The sequence below is a fragment of the Larimichthys crocea genome, unplaced genomic scaffold (genome assembly GCF_000972845.2).
Source record: "Larimichthys crocea isolate SSNF unplaced genomic scaffold, L_crocea_2.0 scaffold271, whole genome shotgun sequence".
NCBI lineage: Eukaryota > Metazoa > Chordata > Actinopteri > Sciaenidae > Larimichthys > Larimichthys crocea.
The window spans coordinates 514,790-533,877 of record NW_020853581.1 but is presented as its reverse complement, the minus strand read 5'-3'; the positions used below and the strand labels follow the sequence as shown (position 1 = coordinate 533,877).

General features: G+C 42.0%; 2 protein-coding genes across 6 annotated transcripts; both read left to right on the top strand.

The window, feature by feature from the left end:
• Positions 1-184: 184 nt before the first annotated feature.
• On the top strand, positions 185-5,581 carry bag3 (BCL2 associated athanogene 3). 4 transcript variants are annotated; one of them, XM_027276022.1, is made up of 4 exons: positions 185-559; positions 2,576-2,911; positions 3,057-3,401; positions 3,507-5,581. In XM_027276022.1, exons 1-4 carry the CDS (start codon positions 362-364, stop codon positions 4,350-4,352), a joined length of 1,725 nt encoding a protein of 574 aa, XP_027131823.1. In that variant the 5' UTR covers positions 185-361; the 3' UTR covers positions 4,353-5,581. The 4 variants fall into 4 exon arrangements, with proteins under 4 accessions (XP_027131823.1, XP_019113596.1, XP_019113595.1 ...); XM_019258051.2 differs by having other exon boundaries at positions 186-559; positions 3,519-5,581; XM_019258050.2 differs by having other exon boundaries at positions 188-559; positions 3,513-5,581.
• Positions 5,582-6,511: 930 nt separating this feature from the next.
• On the top strand, positions 6,512-18,811 carry inpp5f (inositol polyphosphate-5-phosphatase F). 2 transcript variants are annotated; one of them, XM_027276017.1, is made up of 20 exons: positions 6,512-7,023; positions 8,668-8,748; positions 9,267-9,403; positions 10,088-10,216; positions 10,381-10,548; positions 10,638-10,694; positions 10,981-11,179; positions 11,310-11,489; positions 11,765-11,832; positions 12,071-12,195; positions 12,313-12,390; positions 12,507-12,627; positions 13,311-13,439; positions 13,620-13,737; positions 13,837-14,035; positions 14,168-14,239; positions 14,338-14,411; positions 14,594-14,722; positions 14,805-14,892; positions 14,985-18,811. In XM_027276017.1, exons 1-20 carry the CDS (start codon positions 6,927-6,929, stop codon positions 16,144-16,146), a joined length of 3,411 nt encoding a protein of 1,136 aa, XP_027131818.1. In that variant the 5' UTR covers positions 6,512-6,926; the 3' UTR covers positions 16,147-18,811. The 2 variants fall into 2 exon arrangements, with proteins under 2 accessions (XP_027131818.1, XP_027131817.1); XM_027276016.1 differs by having other exon boundaries at positions 10,363-10,548.
• Positions 18,812-19,088: the final 277 nt, after the last annotated feature.

The following is a 19,088-nucleotide window of genomic DNA, read 5'->3' as shown; positions in this document are numbered from 1 at the left end:
GACACTGCTCTCAAAGCGGGGTTCACGGCCGCACGGGGGGGGGTCACTGAGAGGGCTCCAGGAATATTAATTAAGGAGATAACATGACTGATATGACCAAAGCAGACACTTTATCCACAGCTGCAGCGGTTTCAAAAATCAAAACATCCTCCTGCGTGGGTCTTCCCAGAAAAAAATGTAACGCAGGTCGGTGTGCTGTGTGTCTATGCTGGGATGTCTGCGACATAACAGGTTTGGGAACCCATGCCACCGTATCCAGCGCTGTCCGCCCCCAACATTAACCCTGCTATTTCGAGAAACTTCCAGCCCACTTTTCCACGTCACTTCAAGGAATCTTTAAAGCGTCCGTCGCCTGTATAAAATGTTTCAGTACTCGACAGGCAGCAACATGAACGGCATGAAGACACAGTCGCCGACACTGACAATGGCCAATAATGACAACGACCCTCTCCCCCTCGGATGGGAAGTCAAAATTGACCCTCAGACTGGATGGCCCTTCTTCGTGGATCACAATAACCGCACGACAACCTGGAATGACCCGAGACACGACACGAAAAAGGTGAGAGAGCGGCGGCGGGATAAAGTTGGTCTGACAGTGTTAACGGCTAACGGTTGTGCAACTCTTTAACGGCTATTTTATAACGGCTCCGACGGTTATGGTGCGTGTTTGGTCTCGGTGCGCCGGTAAAGCGCCGCGCTACATCACTGTTAACGGTATATGTTAATCTTGTTGACTAGTGTAGGCCTTGTTTGGCACCGTCACCTCCCCCTCAAAGACAGCTCATAAGCCTATTATAACGGGTGATCAACCCCGTTATGTTCCCGTGTCATGATCTAACACTATTATTACTCGATGACTCACCCTGCAGTATGTAAAGGCTACCCATGAGCAGCTTCCAGTATTTTAATTCTTTCATGGTGGAAAACACTGCGACGTCCAGCTCGTATTAAACTTTTTCCCTTACAAGGATTGAGGCTGGTCCGGTTCACTTTGGCCTGTGGAGTATATTAAACTGTACGACAGAGGCGCTGGCTGCCCCTGCATATCATATTCAGCTGTGTTATAATACACGTTGTGAAAACATGCAGGTCTGCAGAGAAAAAAGCCGTGGGCTGAATGAAGTGAGCTCTACAGGCTGCCAGTTGCTAATCTTTCGTCTCAGAGATAGACACTGTTGTCCAAAGTTAGTGTCCCGAAGAATCTGCTAGAAAGACACAGCTGTCAGGGGATAAAATTGGTGCAATGGTGTTGGCAGCGTGCACTGTCCCATACTGAAATGGCAGAGGGCAAAGGGTCGTTCACAGCTATCTCCTAACTTTTGTCTTAGGGGGGGAAAAATGCCACTGGCTTACATATAAATACTTACACATAAACTCTCTATTAGTTTTCAGTGGCTGGAGGGAGATCTTTGATCACTTGTCAGACATATCATTGACAGAGTGCTCAACTATGAGTAGACCTGTTGCTTGCAGTCCTCCGGCTGTCATTGGCAGGTGTCTAGTCACTTGTTACACCTTCCGAAGAATAACAACACATACTTTGTCTACCATTTAGGGGTGTGCTGATAGTGCCAATGTTGTACTTTATGAAAACATTTTATTCCATGTGATGTCCTAATTATTTTTCTGCTATCACAACGACCTACTTTTATCATATTCTGGGATTATTTGCCTTCTTTTTTTATATAAGACGATACCAAGATGTGGACACTTCAGTCTGTGGAGCGCATACAAAAAATATTTCAAATATTGCCTCTGTCTTCTTCAGAGAAATGGCAGCAGAGAAAAAGTTCTCTCTCTCTCTGTGTTTATGAACATGTTAGTTTAGAGGGTGTGACAAACGGCTGTGAGTGGGATAGGTCAGGAAATCCAGCCAGAGGAATGATGTCAGTCTGATGGTCGAGCAAAATATCAAACATAAACACAGCAATAGTCTGATGGGAAATGCCCTAAAGTCTGTGGTAATCAGCAGTTAATCTGGTTCATCAAATACTCAGAGAGGTGATACTTTTGGCATCGCCCTGTGGAAATGTCACATTTTAACTTATAACCTTTGCAATTATCTCTCAGGACTGAGAGCACCCTCCTATTAAAATATCTCCAGGTTCTCCATTTGGTTAGCTGAACTTATTCAGATTTGTTGGATTTGTAAAGGTTTTTGTGTAGTTTAGAGTTTTGGATTTAAGTCTCTACGATCTATACAGTATGATGAAGTTAATGTTACTTCTTTTACTCAACTATAAGCAAGAATAGCTTTGTTTAAATTTTTATTAGTTTTAATTTAGTTTTAGTTTAGTTTAAATTAGTTTGACTTATAATTGCTTGAAATTAACCAATCACTTGGAAAAATATTTGATTTATGGATCAAGTTTGTAGTGTTACTGTAAAAGTCATACTGAGTGATAAATAAAAAACTTTAAACTTTAGGTAAAGGAATCAACACCTATTCAGCCTTTCTCAGTACTCAGAGTGGTTTTATTTAGTTCTTGATTGTTGATATTCATTGTTGTAAAGATATAAGTACTGGTAATTTGACATTTTAAATCATATCTATAAACTACTGGCTGTGTTTCAGGTCAGAGAAGTCTCAGCAAATGGACCCAACATACCACCAGAACCGAGCCCTCAGGAGACGCAGAAGACCTTTGTAAGGGAGATGAAGCACCCAATTCTTCGGCCGGGTTATGTTCCTATCCCAGTCTTCCACGAGGGAGCAGAACTGAGACAGCAACAGCATCCATGTTATTCCTACATCCAGCCAAGCACTGCACAGAATATCCGGACAGACAGACGGACACCATCCCCCACGCCAGGGCTGCACTGCAGGCCGAGATCACCTTTACACGGACCTTCAGACAGCTGCTCCACTGAGCCTGGAAAGGCCAGCTCGCCTGTTTCACAAACATCAGAGGTTGGGCTTGAGTAATAAATAAAAAACACAAGATTATGCATGTTGTAATACTGTACAACTTGCATGCAGAAATATAGAAGTTTATTAATGAAAATAAATATAAATATTAAAGTCTCACTGTTTGAATTTGTTGTATTTTTTTAAGGTTTACACTGTCCCACACCACCAACCTCCACGGCCCAGCAGCACTAGTCTTCAAGCGGGTTACATCCCCATCCCAGTGATCCATGAGGGCGGAGGAGGCCAAGCACAAACACAGACTCAGTTAAATCCCTCAGTTTACTCTCAGCGCGTCCCCTACTCAGAGCACCAGCAGCCCTTCCATCGCATTCAGACAGACGAATGGCCTGGCTACTCTGCAGCAATTCAGCCTCCCCGGGAAAGAGCTTCTCCGATACTGCTTCCCCAGCATCGCGATTCTATTCACCTCCCACCTCATATTAGGAGCCAGTCGCCTATTATAACGCAGGTGCTGGGAGAAAGGCCACAGGTACGTTTGTGTGGATTTATCTTGATATGCAGAAATGTTTGCTTTTCATGTCAGCTTGTGTTGACCTAGATTGTGACAGATCCTAATGATTTATTTTCAACTTTAAAGCAGCATCAGCAGCAGCAGCACATCCTCACAAGAGACCCACCCCAGAAAATTGAGCAGGAACAACAAATCACTCAGCAGAAACCCGAGAACACACAACTGCCACAGCCACAGCACACAGAAGCCGATGTCCAAAAGCCTCATCTGCCTCCACCGTTCCAACAGCCTCCACCTCAGCAACCTCAACAGTTCCAGCAACCTCAGCAATTTCAGCAACCTCAGCAGTTCCAGCAACCTCAGCAGTTCCAGCAGGCCCATCAGTTCCAGCAGCCACCGACTCCGACATCTCCACAGCCTCAGCACCCTGAACAGTTAATGCAGACGCAGCAACAGTTCCAGCAGCCCCAGAAGCCAGAGCCACCACAACAACATACTGCAGATATCACAGTGCAAATACCTCCAAAACCAGAGGCCCAGGACTTGACAGCTGTTCCCCCAGAGGTCCCGCCCGTAAAGGTAGAGCCTGAACAGGCTGCTCAGTGCCCGATGCACCCAGGCTTGGCTAAGGTACAGCAGATAGTTGACCGGGTCGCTAAACTGGAGCAGGAGGTAAAATGTTTTGATGGAAAGAAGAACGACAAGAGATACTTGTTACTGGAGGAGCTGCTGACCAAAGAGCTATTAGCACTGGACTCAGTTGACCCAGAGGGTCGTGTAGATGTACGGCAGGCGAGACGGGATGGAGTCCGTCGTGTTCAGACCATACTGGAAGAACTGGAGCAACTGGAGGAGCACCCAGCCAGGCCTGCCAGCGCCACCGCCATGGAGGGTGACAACCTGACACAGAAGGGAGAGCCCAGCATGTTCACCAAGGAGAATGTTGAGCTGTCAAAAGAGATATCATAATGACTGCACACTTCATAATGAGGAGCAGAGAAGGATAACCTGCTGTATATTTGATAGTGAACAAGTCTGCTCCGGCTAACTCTCCTCCTCCTCCTCCTCTATCTACAGCATTTGTGGAAGTTGCATGCATTGATTAACAGTGTTGGTATTTCCTGCCATTCTGCACATACTTGATGGTAGCTCAGTGCAATCATGTTTTCAAGCCAATGTTGCTGCCTTCTATGTTGTGCCAATGTCTTTATAACAAGACAGCTGTCATGATCGAGGTGTTGACAACAATTTCTAGTCGAATTCAAGTTTGAATAAGAGGCCTTGGAAGAAAAGAAGAGAAGTATTTTCTTAACTGTTAACTGTAGTTGCCTTTTGTCTTGATAAAACATAACGACACGATATATGGAAGCTTTTCTTAATCCAGTCAGAACATCGCTTAGTACACGAGTGCAAACATTGGGGCTTTAAAGCAGAACTCGCTGCAAAACTCAGTCAACAGAAAAGCATTTTCCCCTTTATAGCCACATGGCCGTGTTGGAGCTGCTTTGTCACAGAACACAGTGAATTATGTTTATTCGATGCTGCTTTTTGGTGCATTACTGATTTTGCCGTCTTTGCACTTTGCCATCATTGAAATGTATCATGCTGAAAGGTCAGCAGCACTTCATTTGAAATATATAAGTTACACGAGTTCTGATTGATGTGTTTTGAGTGTTTGTATGTGCATTGGTTTACTTGTTATTTCGAAACATTATATCAGTATTTATATCATTATATAGTATTTTGGTACATTGATGAATGTGTAATGACAAATGAAGGTGAGATGTGTATCTTACTTTGAGATGTAAGACAATCAACACTTGTGCTGTCACGATGAAAGATTGTCAGAATGTTCTTGTGTAATTACAGCAGCTACAATCTGTAATAACACTCACACAAAACGGCCTAAAAGCCTTAAAAGTGCCAACTGTGAGAAAACGCCCTGTTTATGAATCAGATGAAGAAAATCTCGGTCTGTTATTTACAAAGCCCTGACTTTACAATTACCCTAATTGTTTGTGTAATAATTTATCACTATAACATGATCATAAGCCATGTGTAAAGTAGGGTCACTGTCTAACCTTTATGAATTGTGGAGTGTGGCTTAGTGTTGATCACAGTTTATGAGTAGCAGGCTGATGCATTGTTGAAAGCAAATCACGTTGGTATGGTTGAAAATAAAATGTATTTGACACAAATTTTGGCATGGATTCTGCACAGTCACTGTATACTGATTTTCATATTTTGGAACACCTATTTAGAAATTATATTTTAGTGATGTATAAGTATGTGTGCTCCACCTTTGTGGCAGAATACATCTCCCTGACCCAGCCTTTAGATGTCTTAAGTCTGGCTTAGTTTTCCATTGAAGAGTTTTCAGTGGTAAGATTAACAGTTAGATCTGTCTGTCTGAGCTCAGCTGCTCCATGCCTTCAGACTGAGTCATAATGGAGAACATTTATGTCTCCTTAGTACTAGACGGGTGGAGCGTTTTGTGCCTTTTAAAGACATATAATACATATATGAGTCTCGCCTGTAACAGATTGTGGAGTGAAAGGTCCAGTGTGTAACATTTAACGGGATCTATTGACAGAAATTAGATATAATATAAATAACTATATATATTTTTTATGTATAATAACCTGTTAATAAGAATCATGTTTATGTCACTTTAGAATGAGGCTTCTATATCTACAGAGGGAGCAGGTCTATACAGCCAAGAAGGAAACACTCGCTCTACATCAGGACCTTTCGGGTTTTTTAATGAGTTTGGTGGTCACTGTAGTTTCTCTTTGAATGCTTGAACCTACAGGGGGAGGTGATGGGTATTCAGTTGGTAACAATCTAAAACTCCACCACTAGCTGCCAGTAAATTCTACACACTGGACCTTTAATTACATATGGTCGGTGATTGTTTTACATATAATACCTTAAATCTTCCCTCAGATTCAGATTCCTTGCTGTCACTGACAAAGAGACGTTGTATCCCAATAAATATTTTATTGTATAAAATGATAAAATAATGGAGTGGGGTCAACACGGGGTTTCTTCAAATTAGAATGACATCATATAATTGATCCAAAAATGACTAATCGTTGAGTAACAGCACCTGTACGCCGGTGATGACGGCACAGGTCACGTGCTATTGTTTAGAGCAGGAAACTGTCGCTGGTACGTCTTGACCCGCACACAGCAGCTGACTGGGACAGCTTTCTCACTCATTGACAAGTATTTGGCTTTGATCTCTCCAGCATGCCCGCGGGAAGGGGATGCTTCTCCGGTAGGAAGGACGTGTAATGATCAGTATGCGTAGAAGCGGAGTAAACAAACCCGACACGCATCCAGCTGCTGCCGCCGCTAGCTCGCTCGCTAGGTAGCTAGCCACCGTCGCACAGCAGCCTGTGGGGGGACGAGCTAACCGTGGCTAGCCAGTCGCCGTCTGGCTAGCTACAGTTAACCTCCAAGACGTGGAAGTTGATAATTACCCGTGCCTGGCTGGTAAGCCAGTTAGTTGCCGACTTTTGTGTCACGTAAAGGGACAAAATGGAGCTGTTTCAAGCCAAAGACGAGTACATTCTTCAGAGCGGGGACCGAGCTCTGTGGTGCAGCCGAAAAGACGGGACCATGACCGTCAGACCTGGTACGTACTGGATGACAGCTTTCCCTGCCTGGAGCCGGCCATTTACCTCAAACTAACGTTTGACCTTATTATCTATTCGTGTGAAACAAAAGCTCTGTATTTAAGAGTCAACTGACGTTATTTTTACTGTATGTTTTTGTCACCATGTATGAAAAAAACGCCTCGGCGGTTTAGTATGATCTCTCATTCATAATTATCGCCCGTTCGTATTTGAAATAAACGTCGTTGAGTCGCTCTGAAACTGTCAGACAAAACGAGTCGTTTGGTTTAAAAAAAATAAAAAATCAGGCTTGAAATCATCGTCCTAGCTTTCATTCCGGGAGTGCCAACACCCCAAACACACTTCAAAGTTCTTACTTTGCTTCTTATGTTACACACTGAAAGGTAAATGTGAGCCTTCAGCTCTCCTTTACACCAAACAGACATGTTACAGCACTGTAAGAAAGACAAATGTAGCTTTCGTGTGATTGTTGCTTTATGACAGCTTATAAAAGATGAATGCACAACAAATACAGACTGAAAGCAGCATGTTAGTGTCTGTAAAGCAGCTCCTGGTTGTACACCTTGATCACATTGCAGAAGTGAACACTGCTCCTGTTACTCATAGCTGTGACACAAGAACTAGTCATCCTCTTGTAGTAGTAGAAACATGTGTGCCATAGGAAGGAAACACATATTCCCAGCAGAAGTGAAAGAACTAAGACCAAACTTTCATTAGACTTTGTCAGCGTGTGTGTGTGTGTGTGTGTGTGTGTGTGTGTGTGTGTTGTTGTCAGTTGAAGTTGTATGGCTGTGCAGCCAGCCTGAACAGGTTTTTAGTTGCACCACTGTTTCATTATTTAATTGGAAAAAAAGTGTTTCCACTCCTCGCTGGGTTTCCACTCCACTCCTGTGCACACGGTGAAGTATTTCCACGATATTTGACATTCTGAGTGAAGTTGTGGTGTTGTTTTTTTATTAGTATTGTATCATTTTTTCCTCCCCTGTGGGGCCCTCGTGGCTGGTTGCTCCTGTACATGAAATTCTCTGGAACAGGAAGAGTCATTGTGTGAGCTTGCCTACAGTTGATGCTCTCCACCCATATTCACGCCCTTTTACATTTTTCCAATTTTCTCCACTATGATGTTCAATGTGTGACCAATGCTAAGCATTCCAGTTTGTGGATTGTCACAACTGAGATCATCCTAGTGTATGAAAATGTTGGTACTGGGACAGGATTGCTTGTTCTTTAGTCACAACACACTTCCTTCAATAAAATGACACCAGATTGTGTAATAGCTGTGCCTTTTATGCCAAACCTGCATAAATAATGACCTACAAAAGATGTTTATTTCTGTGGCTTATTACTGCGGCTGCATACCAAGCCTTTGAGGTTAAGAATGTTTCACAGGGTATTAAAAACAAGTTTATATGAGGTGACAGGAAATCACACAACTGTGTCTGTTTTTAAGGCACTTTCTGTTTGGTTAACTCGTAGTGTATGTATATTTAGCTGGCTTGAGGCGCCACTAAGCAAATGAACCTTTACATCCCTGTATCTGCAAATATAATGATCCTGGTTGTTTATCTGTCCTAAAGCATATTTTGCTGAGCTGTGTCCCTACACCACCATACTAATGTTTCATCTCCATTTTCTTTTTTTAGCGACAGACCTGTTATTGGCTTGGAATCCAGTGTGTTTGGGTTTGGTAGAAGGTGTCATTGGAAAGATACAGCTTCACACAGGTAAGTGGAGAATGAAAAACATTTCACCTCCAGCAGTGTTTTTCTGTCTGTTTTGCAGAGAGCACGCACTTTCTTGCCAGTATTTTCCATCTGTGATCACTAGACACTTCAATCATCGGATCTTCCCGTGCTTATTATGTTTCTTACTCACAAGGGAAGGTGTGAAAAATTGTGTAGTTATGAAGAGGAGTGAGCTGATGGTGATGATTCAGATTGATGATAAATCTAATTTGATGATAGCGTGCCTCTGTGGTGTTCAGGGTAGGAAGTTTGAGATAAAATATTACACCTTTGACAAGCAAATATAGGAACAGTTACATGTAACTATGTATGTCATATTCTTGGAATTTTAGATACGCATGATTTAAATATTTATTTAACAGATGTCTTCTGTTACCTTATTTTTAAAAAATTGGCTTCATGGCTGGCGTGCAGCTGCTTTCTTCACACCTTTTTAGAATGTGAGGAATTCTGCACCCATGACACAACTCCCCCATCTTTCTTTCTCCATTTGGCAGATCTTCCTCTTGGCCTGGTATTAATCCGTCAGAAAGCACTCGTGGGCCACTTACCAGGCAACCACAAAGTCTACAAGATCACCAAGATAGCTGTCATTCCTCTGTCTGACGAGGAGCCCCAGGAGCTTGAGCTGGAGGTGTGTGTAATGATGCGTGAGAAGCAGTGTTGATGTGTTTGTGTTTTAAATATGACATTCAGTCCCCCTGACAATCAATATAACTGTGCTTGTGAGAAACCTAATTTGTTGTTTGATGTATCCAAAAATACCCTGTGAGCGTATGATTCATCTCTTGTTAGGCGGTCAGGGGTGCAAAATGAGATGTGGACGTTTTTATTTATTTTTTTATTTTATTAAAACATCAGTTTTATTTTGGCCCACACATTTGTAGTGAAACTTTGATTTTATGTCTGCATTTAATTGATCGCAAAGGAAGTTGAATAAGATTTCAGTCTTTCAGGGGAGCTTCATGGACGGTGAGACAGAATATTTTCAAGTGAGTAAATACGGAGGAGGACGATCGTCCCTGGATAGGCTTTTAGACTCCATCCTGTTGTACATTGTCCTCGTACTGCAGAATGATCATTCCACCCCCTTTTGTGCCTAGAAATCCCATAGATGAGTGTAGCTGTTAGACTGTGTTAGTCTCAGGAAATGAGAATCATATAGAGCGAAGTATAGTTTTGGTTGTTTGTAGTGGGTAGTAATAGACTTTTTGTTTACTTGTTGTTTTGAGAAATCCAAGGTACTACTGAATTTTGTTTATCATGTTTATGAGATTTGTAAAATTGCTTAAATTTGATGGAGAAATTTCTTTTTCAGCTTTGCAAGAAACATCACTTTGGAATAGACAGACCAGAGAAATTGGCCCAGTCTCCTGATGAGTCCAAGTTCTTGATGAAAACCTTCAGCCAGATCAAATCTAACGTGGCTGTGCCCATCAAGAAAAAGGTATTTTAAAAAAATAGTGTTATCTTAAAACCAACACTGTACCTTTCCTGTCTTTCACACCTTTAACACCTTTGACGTTCTCAAAGGATTTCGCTTTCTTTGCTTTGTCAGCTTATCTCTCTTCTCTATCTACCTGCCCAATCCAGTATTCCCCTGCCTTCCAGGTCAAGGAGAACAAAGAGAAGGAACGTCTGGAGAGGCGGCTGCTGGATGAGCTGTACAAGATATTTATGGACTCAGACTCCTTCTACTACAGCATGACCTACGACCTGACAAACAGTGTGCAGCGTCAGGGAGACTCGGATAAGTCCGGCTTACCCCTCTGGAAGCAGGTTCGGAGAGAAACACACCTCACAGCTGGTTGGAATAAAAAAAAAAACCCTTGCATCTGAATGATAATAATTGTGACTCTTTGTGAAAGGTGGATGACCGTTTCTTCTGGAATAAACACATGATCCAAGACCTCATCGACCTTCAGGTATATTATTTTGAAGTGGCGCTGCTTATCGTTTTGCTGACACATTCGTAGTGTTTTTCTTTGCAGTCGTCAGCTCAGAGTACAGCTGGCTCTGCTGTGTAAGCGTGGTAGTTGTATTTGCTGATAACTGCCAGAGCATTATCAGAAGAATATGAAAATACAATATAAGGCTCTGAGTCATGAAAGATTATTCACTTTGGATACTAGGTGGATGCAAAGTGCTTCCTTATCAACATGTAAAACAGTATTTTAATTCTCTTTGTTTTACACTTTTTGAATGCTTCAGGCGCCAGAGGTGGATTTCTGGGTGACACCAATCATCCAGGGCTTTGTACAGGTGGAGGAACTGGTGGTAAACTACAACGAGACATCCGATGAGGAGAGGAGCAGCCCCGAGACACCACCACAGGAGATCACCTGTGTCGACGACATCCATCCACGCTTCACTGTGGCCCTGATCTCCAGACGTAGCCGCCACCGTGCAGGTAGAGCTACGGTTACTGTCAGCTTGGCCTAAGGTCATGCCTGAACTGTGATTCAGTTTTTCATTCTCTTGAAGTATGATCTGTGATATAAATAATCTAAATGGTGTTAATGCATTCTCCTTGTCCAAAGGGATGCGGTACAAACGCAGAGGAGTGGATACAGATGGTCGTGTGGCTAACTATGTGGAGACAGAGCAGTTGATCCATGTGCACAGCCACACTCTGTCCTTTGTGCAGACTCGTGGCTCTGTGCCTGTCTTCTGGAGCCAGGCGGGGTACCGCTACAATCCCCGGCCACGCTTAGAGAAAGGTCAGTAGAACAACATTATCTTGCATACAATATTATAGAGTGTTTCCCAGAGGCTTTTTTTGAGTATAGTGAACCTTTCGCTTCCAGTTTTTTTTTTTCCGGTTGTATCCTTTTTTTTTTTTTTTTTAAAGACAGATTTCAGTGCCAGTATTCTCTGTGTCTCTGTAAATAATTGTTTTGATAATTGCAAACTTGCAAACTAGATCTCTTGACATGTTTAGCAGGATTCATTTATATGGAAAATATTGTGTGCGTATATTTTTCTAATGTTTCAGGAGAGAAGGAGACCATGTCTTACTTTGCTGCTCACTTTGAAGAACAGCTTAAACTCTACAAGACGCAGGTGTGTTTGCCTTGCCAGGGTGTATGTTTGGGTTTGTGCTTAGCATAGTTATTGACAACCTGCTTGTATCAGTCGTGTGTTAGTATTGTTATTTAAAATGTATTACTACTGCATTTTCTTTTTGCCACCTAGTCTAATAACCCTAAATCTTTGTCAACCTTGTCCCTGTCCAAAAGTCCAAATTTAGTTGCCTTTTCCACACACGTTACACCTGACAACACTTTACTTTCTTCTTTAGGTCATCATTAACTTAGTGGATCAAGGCGGACGGGAGAAGATAATTGGTGACGCGTATTTGAAGCAAGTCCTGCTTTACAACAACCCAAACCTCACTTATGTTTCCTTTGACTTCCATGAGCACTGGTAAGACATAGACTTTAGTCAGTGGTTAAACGTTCAATGAATATATTTAAAACTATTTTTATCATTATACCACAGTGCATTTACTTCATCTTTATGCTTGTCACATCCTTTTTTCAGCCGAGGTATGAAGTTTGAGAATGTGCAAATACTGACAGATGCGATATCTGATATCATCACTGACATGAAGTGGGCCTGGTAAGTGTCACATCATTATTTTGTCATTTTTAGAGAAATGCTTGAGAACATCAAACCTTTGTTGGTTTGTTATTGGTTAAAGGTTATAATGCTATGAATCTGTCTTCCTCTGTCAGGGTGGATCAGGCTGGAGTCATTTGCAAGCAGGAGGGTATCTTCAGAGTCAACTGTATGGACTGTCTTGATAGGACTAACGTGGTCCAGGCTGCTATTGCTCGGGCGGTGATGGAGCAACAGGTAAGATCTGTTTTTTTTGTCTGGATTTAGGGAAAGAAACTAACATAAATTATACAGAACCGTTGTTATTCTGTATGTGCTCCTTTTCTTTATTATTTCCTGTACCATTGACCTTGAACACTTGATTAGACTTGAAGTTAAATTGTTCCTAATCAAACTCATATCCAGGTAAATTACCTTACTAACTAACTAACTGACTAACTGACTAACTGACTAACTAACTGACTAACTAACTGCCAGATTCATTTAGTTTAACATGGTTTCCTTTGTGTCTGCTACTGTAGTTTGTAGAGGCAGCTTACTTTGTATTTGTACAGCAGATTACTGACATCTGCCTGTATTTGCTCATCAGATCACACACAAATGGTAGACTTTTGACGCTTGTACAGTGCTAAACTGCAAAGATGGTGGAACAAATCTTTAGTGCACACAAACACAGACATTTTTATACACCCATAATCTTTTCAGTTTTTTTTTTGTTTTTTTTTAATCCAGCAACTCCACCACACCACATTAACCTTGGCTGACATTTAATAAGCAAATACAAGTATAAATTGAGTAGTTAATAAAAATAAACATAAGCAGATCTTTCTTACCTATGCAATGTAAACAGAAAGTGAGACATTGTACCGGGATCAGTTTTAACAGCATAACCATGGACAAAACATGCCTGTCTTCTGCAGCTGAAGAAACTGGGTGTGATGCCTCCAGAGCAGCCTCTGCCTCTCAAATGCTACAAGATTTATCAGATCATGTGGGCTAACAATGGAGACACCATCAGCAGACAGTATGCAGGCACAGCAGCGCTTAAGGTAACATTATTGTAGATAGTTTAAAGCTATAAGACATAAGCTTTCTCCAACAGCAGGACTCACAAATCAATAGAGTGGTGCAGTAGATTAAACACATCAGAATGATAAATGTGGACAGAGGCCTTTTGTAATTACAAGTAAAGTCAAAAGATCAGTTTAACACAGTTTGATCTATTTTAGGGAGATTTCACCAGGACTGGTGAAAGGAAACTGGCTGGTGTGATGAAGGATGGTGTGAACTCAGCCAACCGCTACTATCTGAACCGCTTCAGGGACGCTTACAGACAAGCAGTCATCGGTATGAAAAAACAGATATTATAGCTGTTATAGCTCTGTGCGTCCGTATTGTTGTTAGTTCTTTCGCTGCCTTTTCTGAATGCTCTGGCTCTCCATGCAGACCTAATGATGGGCCTGCCAGTGACGGAGGACCTGTACTCCATCTTCAGTAAGGAGAAGGAACATGAGGAGAAAGAGAAAGAGAGCCAGAGGGGAGCACAGGAGCAGGTCAGCCTCCTGCTGCAGACCTACATGCAGCTTCTGTTGCCTGATGATGAGAAGTTTCATGGAGGTTGGGCTCTCATCAATTGTGACATGAGGTAAGTGGCTAGCTGCCCTGATTTCTTATTAACTTTATATCATTTGGGATATAGATGATGAACTTATGTGCTATTGATACAAAGGAGTTTGTGAAGTGTTCTTTTCATGACACCTCTCTTATTTCCCTCCAGCCTTGTTGATGCAACCAACAAAGACGTGGATGTGCTGCTGCTTCTGTCTGACAAAGCATATTACATTGCTTAGTAAGTCAGACTTTAAATTTGCCAACATTGTTCTTTAGAAATTGTTCTATAGCTTATAAATTTACAGATTCACTTATTATAGTATTGTTTTCTTGCAGCTACGACGAAGAAGCAGATAAAGTCAACCAATACCAGCGCCTCAACTTAGAAGGTTTGGAAAAGATCGAAATCGGTGAGATGTTAGACTTAAAGCAGAAGTGAAGGTTCTTGTACTCACTGAGTCACCCGACACTTCCTAAAACTGTGCTTAACAGTTTCTCAGCAACCTTTTAGCAATATCTCTGTTGTTTATGATTCATACACAGAAAGCACAACGCTGAAAATGGAGGTTACAAGTTGAGTTTTCTCTTGCAGGTCCGGAACCTACTCTGTTTGGGAAGCCAAAGTTCTGCTGCATGCGTCTGCATTACAGGAGTGAAGAGACGAGTGGATACTTTCACACGCTGAGAGCAGCCACACGAAATCCCGAGGATGATGGAAAAGGTAGGAAGTAATTCTACAGTTAAGACTTTTTAGGTCATAAACTGCATATTTGGGTTGAGACTAACATTGTGATATATTTCAGACACGTTACAATGCATAGCTGAGATGCTTCGCATAACTAAACAGGCCACAGGGCTGGACCTGCTTGTAGTTGAAAAGAAGTTAGAGAGGTGAGTACTAATTAGCATACATTTTTCCAATATTTCAATCTAATGAAGATAAACTTTAATGTGTACTTATGTTGTTTGTATTTGTGCTCCAGGCGGCAGACTAAACCTCATGAGGATATAATGGGAATCCAGAACAAACCTGCTGAGCAGGTCCAGGGTAGTTCTGGTCTGGCACAGGGTAAAAGTTTCCTCCTTAACAAGTTCTCCTCTCTCAATCAGAAAGTGAAACAGACCAAGACGAACGTAAACATTGGCCCCTTCAAGCCCCTCGGGAAGCTGGGCAACTTTTCTAAGCCTGATGTTAAAGTCAATTTCCTAAAGCCAACTATGCATGTCAACCTTTGGAAGTCGGATAGCAGCTTGGAGACATCAGACAACAATCCTGGCACCGTCCTTAAAGATCTTGGTGATGAGCACTCTGAAATCTCCTCTGACTCTGACTCCTATAATTCTGACCCAGAGCACCCGTGTTCTGGTTCTTTAGAAAATGTGGACTATGTCCTGCCCAGTTGCGGCATTGTAGCATCAAACCCACGGCTGGGCAGTCGCTCCCAGTCTATTGGTAGCGTGGAGCTAAATATCCCCTCTGTAATCCGGGTTACTGGCTGTGATGGGAAGCAGGAAAGCCCCTCTCAAGTCAGTGATGACAAGTCCCCAGGGGCAGCCTCAGTGGCTGAAGAAGCCATTCTCATTGACTTTGGCACTCCAATTGATGCCTACTGCCACCAGTTTGTCCACGATGCACAGACCCAACCTGTCGAGGTGTTTGGAGAGCTGCCGCCAGCTGCCGTCCACCCACTCAACCCTGCAGTGCCTGTGCAGAACAAAACCACAGCAGACTCAGACAAGCAGCCAACCTCCCAGCCGCAGCATCAGCAGGAGGAGCCCCAGCTCCCCAGGCCATCCCAGCTTGACGTCGAGTCCACTACCTCCAGTTCCAACCTCCTAGCCGTCCAGAAGCCAAGCTCTGCGGCATCAGGAGGCTCTCAGAGGAGTCTGAGTTCACAGTTGGAGAGCAGCCTCGGCCCTTCACCTGCTGACAGCAACGGCAGCCGAGTGGTGTCTCCCTTTGCCAAGATCAAGAGCTCCATGGTCCAGGTAGCCAGCCTCACCCAGGCGGGACTTACCCAGGGCATCAACTTTGCTGTGGCAAAGGTACAGAAGAGCCCAGAGCCAGACACTGTTAATGAAGCCCAAGAGAGTGAGCTGAAGGCAATGTTTACACAGTGCCAGACCAGGATCATCCAGATCTAGTGCTTTCCTTGTAGCAGGATTTTGTAGTCGCACATTGTGTAGAAACTTCCTGTATGGTAGCAGTAGCAAAAAGCTTGCACATAGCGTCACTACTCAGCCAAAAGAAAAAGCGCTCTTAAAATTTCCCCCTTAGTTAAAGTTGCCCATGTTGATGATGACTTGTACAGAACCTACAGATATATACAAAAGCCCAACATGACAGTGATCATGTTTACATGCACATAATTATGGATTCCCGCACTGGTTTGATATAAAGATGTTTAGCTCATCTTTGCCATCCAACCTTGCACACTGGTCTTCTTTCTTTTATGGGTTAATAATCAGTTGTCCCTGTGAAAATAATGGAGATAGCCTGACATTTGTTTGTAAATGTCTCAGAACACCGGTACGTAGTACCAAGGTTTAGAATAAAAATGGTATATAGGAAGGTATTTGAGGAATCTCTTATAGTTCCCATGTGTCAATGAGAACATTGATGGAAATCCTAAGTCACTCCAGAAATACTGCCACTGTTTATGTACAGTTTTCTTTATCATATATCAGTGATATTCTCATTATGATTACCTTAAGAGACAAATAACGAAGACATAAGAAGATATTGAGGTTTCAGTGGTGTGCTGAGTGTTTTTGTGCATGTAAACATGTCACTATCCTTCACCCACAGTGCTTGCATGTGAGGTTAACGGTAACTGACATCGACAAGGCAGGTAAACACGAGCTGCATGTTGAAAGACCAACTCTGACTTTTATCATGTACTGTACGTCATCCTGTATGTGCAGGTCACTTATTGGCGTTTGTGATATAGACCTCGTAATAACCTTCAATTTGTAACAGTTGTTGTAAACTCCAACCAAATATCTTTTGTGATTCCCAAAGGACAACTCCATGTGAACTGTTACCCTTTGTATAGCTATCAGAAACTAGCCAGACGACATACTGTACGTAGTTATCCTATGTAATATCAATGTTGTCAAGTGTAACTTAGAAGATATACCGTTCTAGACATAATGACTACACAAGACCTTAGTAAGAGTATCCTGGTTGTTGATATGTACAGTGAGTATTGTATGTTTATCTGTTCCCTGAGTAGAGCCTTCCCTTAAGCTTTTTGTATTAATGGTAGGATGGCAGTTTGTTTAATAAGGTATGAACATTATATTTTGAAAAGAACGCCCAGTACTGTCATTGCTAACCACGATTAACCAGAAAGCCACTGGTTGGAGTTGTTTTTGATAGATGATACGTATTGAAATCACTATTCTGCTAATGGTTGTACTAATTAACTATGAGGGTTTGTTTGAACTGAGTCCTCGGCCAGCGTTGTGCATTTGACGTTGCATGTTTGATAAAGACAGGAGCATATAGTAAGTATATATGCAATTGCACCCACCCAATTATTAGAACACTGACGCGTTATGCACTCCCCAAACTGAAAGCTTATTTGCCTTAACAGGGAATTGAAGTGGGATTATGTATATCAGGTATTTATGGCAAAATCTACCTTTTTAAGTCCATTCTAACATGTTACATTTGGTGTACTGTATAAAAGATCCTGTTCAGGGTTACTGTATGTCATCGAGCTTTATCTTGGGATACTTCATCTACTGGCATACATTCTCCATGGAAATGAGCAGGTTCTGTGTGTTGGCTGTGTGTATGTGCTGTACAGTATGTGTGAATTTGTGTGTTAGAGGATCCCTGCTGCTGCTGGTATTTAGGAGCACTCGCCTTAGAGCCCTAGTCATATCTATGCGCTATAAAGTCGTATACATTGTTATATTGCGCGTTAACCTCAAGAAGTGAGGTTTTGCCTCGTTAGTCGCCCGTTAAACTTTACAGTTGTCAGAGAACTTTTGAGAATCTCCCACTTGACCTTGTTACAGTCCTTTTAGAAGTCACCTCATCGCACTGCTGTTTATGATAAATAATAATCTAGTTTGCTCTGAGCTGAAATATCCCAAGATAAACTGTCACACATTTCATATTTTTGTGTTACATTTTCCTGTTTTCAGCTTGCTCACCAGCAGATAGGATGTGGGATGCTTGTATATTTTATCTGAATCTGTTTAGGTGAGACATTATATAATTATTAAACCTGCTGATAGTGTGTGGTGCTGCCAAAGCTTTATGGTAATAGCTGTAATGCAGAGGGTTAAAGGTGTTTTTTTTTTGTTTTTACATTTCCTTCAGGATTGCAAACACTGGAGTAGTTCTCAAGCAGAACAGAAACTTAGTGTCCTAAAGTGGCTGTACGGAGCTAAAAGGAACAGTAATCCTCAACATTCCTGATAGAGACCACAATGCTAGAGTGTTGGTGTCTGGTTTTTATATGCAAAAGCTGGCAGTTCTATTTGATCCTATATTTGCTGGGTGAGAGTTTTCTCCTTTTCTTTTGTTTACACTAAGTGCTTTTGAAACCACCTCTTCATTTGTCGTCTGTGGTTGTCCTTCCTTCCCATTAAGACCCCAGACCATGACAAATGATCATGCGATTAGAGGTCTTAAGACATTTGATTTGCACTGTTTAAGCACATTTTCTAGCATTAGTACCATTCCATCCGAATGTCTGTGGTCATATTTCTCCTCTTTAACAACTGACTTGTCATTGTTTTCCATGGTGTACTGAGATTGTATTGTATATTAAAAGTATCCTATTTATTCTTATCCTCTTTGGGTGTGTTACTTGACAACAAATTGCACTGTACACTTTTTGTTTAGGAAGATAATCCATTGGAATAAAAAGTATATGAGTGAATGAGTGTTGCATGAGGTTTATTGTCAAATCCATTAACAGAGTCTGCCAGTATATCGAACACTGGCGGCTGACTAAATGTATGCTGACTCAAAAGAATCCATTAGAGGAAATTATCCTCCAGGCCTCATTACTCCATATTTTCAAGGTTAAAAATTGTTTTTGTAAACAAACTTTGGTCTGCAGTAA